The following is a 5,854-nucleotide window of genomic DNA, read 5'->3' as shown; positions in this document are numbered from 1 at the left end:
AGAGAGAGATTTTAGATGGCAGCCTAAGTCTCCTGGTTAGATTGCAGGCAATCTGGGAAAGTCAGCCTAAGTCTTCCTCGTTTTAAGATGCAGCCTAAGTCTTCCTGGTTTAGATGCAGCCTAAGTCTTCCTCGTTTAGATGCAGCTAAGTCTCCTGGTTTTAGATGCAGCCTAAGTTTTCCGTGTTGAGATGCCAGCCTAAGCTTCCTGGTTTAGATGCAGCCTAAGTCTTCCTGCTTTAGACTTCCTGGTTGAGATGCAGCCTAAGTCTTCCTGGTTTAGATGCCAGCCTAGTCTTCCTGAGTTTAGATGCAGCCTAAGTCCTTCCTGGTTTATGATGCAGCCTAAGTCTTCCTGGTTTAGATGCAAGCCTAAGTCTTCCTGGTTTAGATGCAGCCTAAGTCTTCCTGGTTTAGATGCAATGCCTAAAGTTCTTACCTGGTTTAGATGCAGCCTAAGTCTTCCTGGTTTTAGCATGGCAGCCTAAGTCTTCCTGGTTTAGATGCAGCCTAAGTCTTCCTGGTTTAGATGCAGCCCTACAGAACATCTCCCTCTCTAACCTCACTAGGTATAATGTGACTGTTACTGTCAAATGGAAAAGGAGGAAGTGGAGGAGAAGTGGATTGAGAAAAAAATATAAAAAAATCAAGTGTTGTAGTGATCCTGTTGCCACAGTACTGTCCCATGAGAACTACTGTCCCATCTCCTAGTCTCATCATGCCCACTGTTAAACAAACATCCCACTTCCTGTCCTGCTTCTCTCTTTATTCCATACTCTCTTCTCTCTCTCTCCTCATCTCTCTCTCTCTCTCTCCTCTCTCTCTCTCTTCTATCTCTCTCTTTCTCTCTCTCTCTTCTCTACTCTCGCTCTCTCTCTCTCTCTCTCTCTCTCTCTCAGCATCTGGGATAACCACTGCACTTCAGTCACATACTATTTGTAGTCCAATATAAATTCACAGCTTGCTATCTGCATTCTATGCTATTTTGGGTGGGTTCGTAAATTCACTTTGGAGTGCCAGAGTGCGCTCTGGGCATTCGTATATTCAGAGCGTTGTCAGATTTTCCATTACTAAATTCAGAGCGTTTTTGCTCTCGGGGCGTTTAGAGCGCAAGCTCAGGCATTTCCTAACCTGTTACGTGCATAATCCTAACAGGGTGGAACCTAACAGGGTGGAAATCTGGAGTCCAAATTAGCCATAGCTCTGTGAGTGAGCAAAATTGAGCTAGCATAATGGTGAACACTTGAACAGGATTTGAACTCTATTAAATATCAAATTTTTTGTTGTTGACATTTGGTCTATTTTCTCTATAATTTAGCCTAGCAGGGTGGACATGTATGAGCGGGACGTATGGACTTACAACATGGAACACGGACACATAGATAAAACTGAGTGTTTATATTTGGACCAAAGAAATGACAACACTTCCTGAATGTGGTGTCATTGAAGGAAGGGGTTGTTTTCTTAAATGGAGAATTACAACAAACTGACAGGAAGTGATATCAGAGAAACACAGAAAATTCTAAATAAAACAACAATAAATACAATTATCACGAAGGAAGAAAAAACATTATTGATGAGAGAGAATTGAACTATAAGATAATGAAGAAATATTTTAAATATGTTATTATTTTATGGCTTATATTTCTTGTGGATATGAATGATTATAGAGGACAAGGCAAAAAACACCTACATCCTCTGGGGGAGAAAAAGTGTTGAAATCGTATAACATTCCCTTTTAAGATCTATATTTGTGTGTGTTTTTAAGTTAAACGACACCTGACCTTTAAATTCAAAGCCTTTTGGAATCCACATTTTCTCACAATATAAGAAGTGCTATTTCCTACAGACAGAAATCACAGGAACGACACGTCTGTCAGACGTGATTAAACGTTCTTAAAAAGACTATGTTGAAAAGGGGACGATATTAGCTAACTTCGCTAGCTAGACCAAAGCTATGTTTAGCCTACTCTACAACATGTCTACCTGGTAGCATCACTTGCAAAGTAATTAAGCTAAACCACTTGTCAGGTATAACTCACTTTTATTCTATAACACTCATATATTCAATTAATGGTGGCCAATATTGAGAGATATTGTCAGGCTACCCTCATGTATCGGAAATGACATGATCAATGGATTTTAACCGATCCGAAAAAGCACACAGTTACTCGCTGTATAACTCTGATTTGTTTTTTCGTGGAATAATTGGACATTTTGAAGTTCTGACCTTGCTCTTCTAGAGGTGATGATATCAGAAACAAATAGTTAACATGTCTTTAACAATCCCTTGAAAACGGCACATAGTTGTCACTGGTTTTAGCTGAGCTAGGGGTCTCCTTGCCCACCCCCCCCACCCCCCTAGCAGGCAAATCGAACGCTCTGAACCTTATTGTGATGTTTTATTGATTTATTGACCTGTTTCTTTATTGATAACAAACTACTCTGCATGTCTCATATTTAAATATTCGGCTTTGGCATTAAGAGGTGAGAAACAGAACCATCAACCAGGACAATAACATAACTACCTGTTTCTTTATCACTATCTCATTCATGTCCTCATTCCATTACTACCTGTTTCTTTATCACTATCTCATTCATGTCCTCATTCCATAACTACCTGTTTCTTTATCACTATCTCATTAATGTCCTCATTCCATAACTACCTGTTTCTTTATCACTATCTCATTCATGTCCTCATTCCATAACTACCTGTTTCTTTATCACTATCTCATTAATGTCCTCATTCATCTCTTACTGTAGTGTCCTGAGTATTGTTACTACTCGTTGAGTATTATTATATTTCCTATTATTATCTATGTGTCATCGTTGATTTGATATGTGTCCATATGTTTGCTTTGACAATGTATGGTAACATGTTCCATTCCAATAAAACTATTTTAATTAGAGAGAGAGAGAGAGAGAGAGAGAGAGATTTCTCTCCAGAGAACTAAACTTCTCTTTGTGTAAAACTCTCTCTGTTTACTCTGTCTCTCCCACAGAGCTGATGTTGTCTATATAATAGTCCCTCGAGTCAGGGATTTATCACACTGACTACGTCTCTGAGAGGGTATTCAGTAAGTGGCACTTCCTCAACAGCTAACAATCCTTTACTCTGGAGAACAGAAGGAACAAAGACTCATTCTAAACTCTCTTCAGGCATGGCCACATTTTTTTGTTAGTGAGAGGTAATTGGCATTAAATGTTGGGCACTTAAACAACAGGGTAATTTACCCTCTCTGAACAGCAACCACCCGCTGGTGCATCTGATAACTAGGACCAAGAGGAATGGAGAGACGGCCTTTTAGTTATTATGCCCCCAGCCTCTGGAATAGCCTGCCAGAGAACCTGAGGTGCCAAGAGACATGGAGAGACAGCCTTTAGTTATTATGCCCCCAGCCTCTGGAATAGTCTGCCAGAGAACCTGAGGGGGGCCAAGAGACATGGAGAGGCAGCCTTTAGTTATTATGCCCCCAGCCTCTGGAATAGCCTGCCAGAGAACCTGAGGGGGGCCGAAACTGTTTTTAAAGAGATGTTAAAAACACACATTTAAAAAAGATGATAAAACACTGAAACTGTGGACATATATTAAAGAGATTTCAAAATACATATTTTTAGCTTCTTAGTCGCTCAGTTTTTACTGTTGATCTTCAGATTTTTATCCTCTTATGTTTGTTGTGTAGTAAATCTGACTTCTTGTTACCAGAGCCCAATGTGTCCTGGTTAAAGTAGTGTACTAAATAGGGAATGTTGTTCCATTTGGGACGAAGCCTGTGGCTTTGGGATAGTTAAAAGGCCAGTTGGCAGAGTACCTGAGGGACCTACTGCACAAAAACATCAAAATAAGTTACAGATTTCTTGAGTTATCTTAGATTCATTCTGACTATTGTGAGGAAGTGATACTGCCTTCCTTCATATAGTGTCTCATGGGGGACAAACATCAGTAACTGCCACAGAATTGAAATCTTGTTTTTCTTAATGAGAAACAGAAAAAAAACACATGGAATCAGTAGGTCAGTCGCTCTTTAAGTAACACCTGTCTGTCTGTCTGTCTGTCTGTCCTGTCTGTCCTGTCTGTCTTTTCCTATTGCCTGTCTCTGTCTGTCTGTCTGTCTCTGTCTGTCTGTCTGTCTGTCTGTCTGTCTGTCTTTTCCTATTGCCTGTCTCTGTCTGTCTGTCTGTCTGTCTGTCTGTCTTTTCCTATTGTCCGTCCGTCCGTCCGTCTGTCTGTCAATTCAATTTAAGTGCTTTATTGACATAGGAAACAAGTGGAAAAGATAATAAACAAATGTTAAATAAACAATACAAAAAGTTCCAAAATAATAAAGACATTTCAAATCTAATATTATTTATATATACGATGTTGTAACGATGTGCAAATAGTTAAAGTACAAAAGAGAAAATAAATAAACATAAATATGGGTTGTATTTACAATGGTGTTTGTTCTTCACTGGTTGACCTTTTCTTGTGGCAACAGGTCACACATCTTGCTGCTGTGATGTCACACTGTGGTATTTCACCCAATAGATATGGGAGTTTATCAAAATAATAATAATAATTAAATTCTTTGTGGCTCTCTTTGTCTCTCTCTATATATATTTTCCTGTTGACTCTCTAGCTTATCTTATTATATCTGTCTCTCTGTCACCAGTCTAAAGCCATGAGAGAGCGTTGGCTCCTACAAGACACGCCCCCTGGAACTAACGACGAAGACGATGGTCGAAGAAGACAGCTGGAGAAGGACGAAGTGCAGGGGAAGAGACTGGAGGACACTATTCACAGGTACACACACAGCGCAAGAAGAGACTGGGGGACACTATTCACAGGTACACACAGGAGAGGAAGAGACTGGAGGACACTATTCACAGGTACACACACAGGGCAAGAAGAGACTGGAGGACACTATTCATAGGTACACACATAGGAGAGGAAGAGACTGGGGGACACTATTTACAGGTACACACATAGGAGAGGAAGAGACTGGGGGACACTATTTACAGGTACAAACAGGAGAGGAAGAGACTGGGGGACACTATTTACAGGTACACACATAGGAGAGGAACAGACTGGGGGACACTATTTACAGGTACACACATAGGAGAGGAAGAGACTGGGGGACACTATTTACGGTTGCACACACATGCAGTTATTGAATGGAAACAGAGGGTTTCTGAAGCCTTTCACCAAACTATGCCAAGATCAGTTCCTTACTCTAAACACAACGTCCATTAGTGACATCTGGTGGTCAGCAATAAAAAGCAGCGTTTTGACGTTCATATCAACGTTTTTTCCCCCACAATATTCAAATCTCCGTGGCGCAGCGGTTAGTCGCAGGTCTTAGTAGCCTAGAATCAGTTACCATTCCAGGTTGGAGCCTTCCATCATCCGCCCCCTTTGTTGCTGTGAATCCCTTGTTTATTCTGTCAAAAACTGTATGTGGCATAATTTAGGATGCTTAAGACCGAAGCTTAATACTATATTAAATAAAACAAATTTGTTTGAACAACAATGTGCAGAAAGTGAACTGGAATAAAATATATTTGTAGTAATAATAAGCCTTCGCCAGGATTCAACCTCATTTTCCCTCTGTCAGTGTTGTGGTCCCTGACTCTAGTTACTGAGCTACCAGTCAGACGACACCACATGAACAAATCCTGACTACATTGTAGGCCTAACTACGGTGTCCAGTAGAGGTCAATGTTTGAATGCAACTTGGAATCTAAAAAAGCACCAGAAATCAGTGGGATCTCACAAGTGATCAAACAAAGCTTCAGACGTCATTGATCACGTGATAATGTCACTTTGAAACGAGTATTGGTAGGTTCATTGTGTCACATCTGCTCCCCCCCCCCCC

At 40.5% G+C, this 5,854-nt stretch overlaps 1 protein-coding gene across 1 annotated transcript in view; it reads left to right on the top strand.

The window, feature by feature from the left end:
• Positions 1-4,650: 4,650 nt before the first annotated feature.
• LOC112072945 (A-kinase anchor protein 2) overlaps positions 4,651-5,854 on the top strand; it is a 149,835-nt gene continuing 148,631 nt past the window's right edge. The window contains exon 1 of the mRNA XM_070439985.1: positions 4,651-4,782. Within this exon, the coding sequence (XP_070296086.1) occupies positions 4,661-4,782 (122 nt within the window). The 5' untranslated portion in view covers positions 4,651-4,660. The remainder of the gene's footprint in view (positions 4,783-5,854) is intronic.

The sequence above is a fragment of the Salvelinus sp. IW2-2015 genome, unplaced genomic scaffold (assembly GCF_002910315.2).
Source record: "Salvelinus sp. IW2-2015 unplaced genomic scaffold, ASM291031v2 Un_scaffold2097, whole genome shotgun sequence".
NCBI classification, from domain to species: domain Eukaryota; kingdom Metazoa; phylum Chordata; class Actinopteri; order Salmoniformes; family Salmonidae; genus Salvelinus; species Salvelinus sp. IW2-2015.
This window is presented reverse-complemented; position numbering and strand designations above follow the sequence as displayed.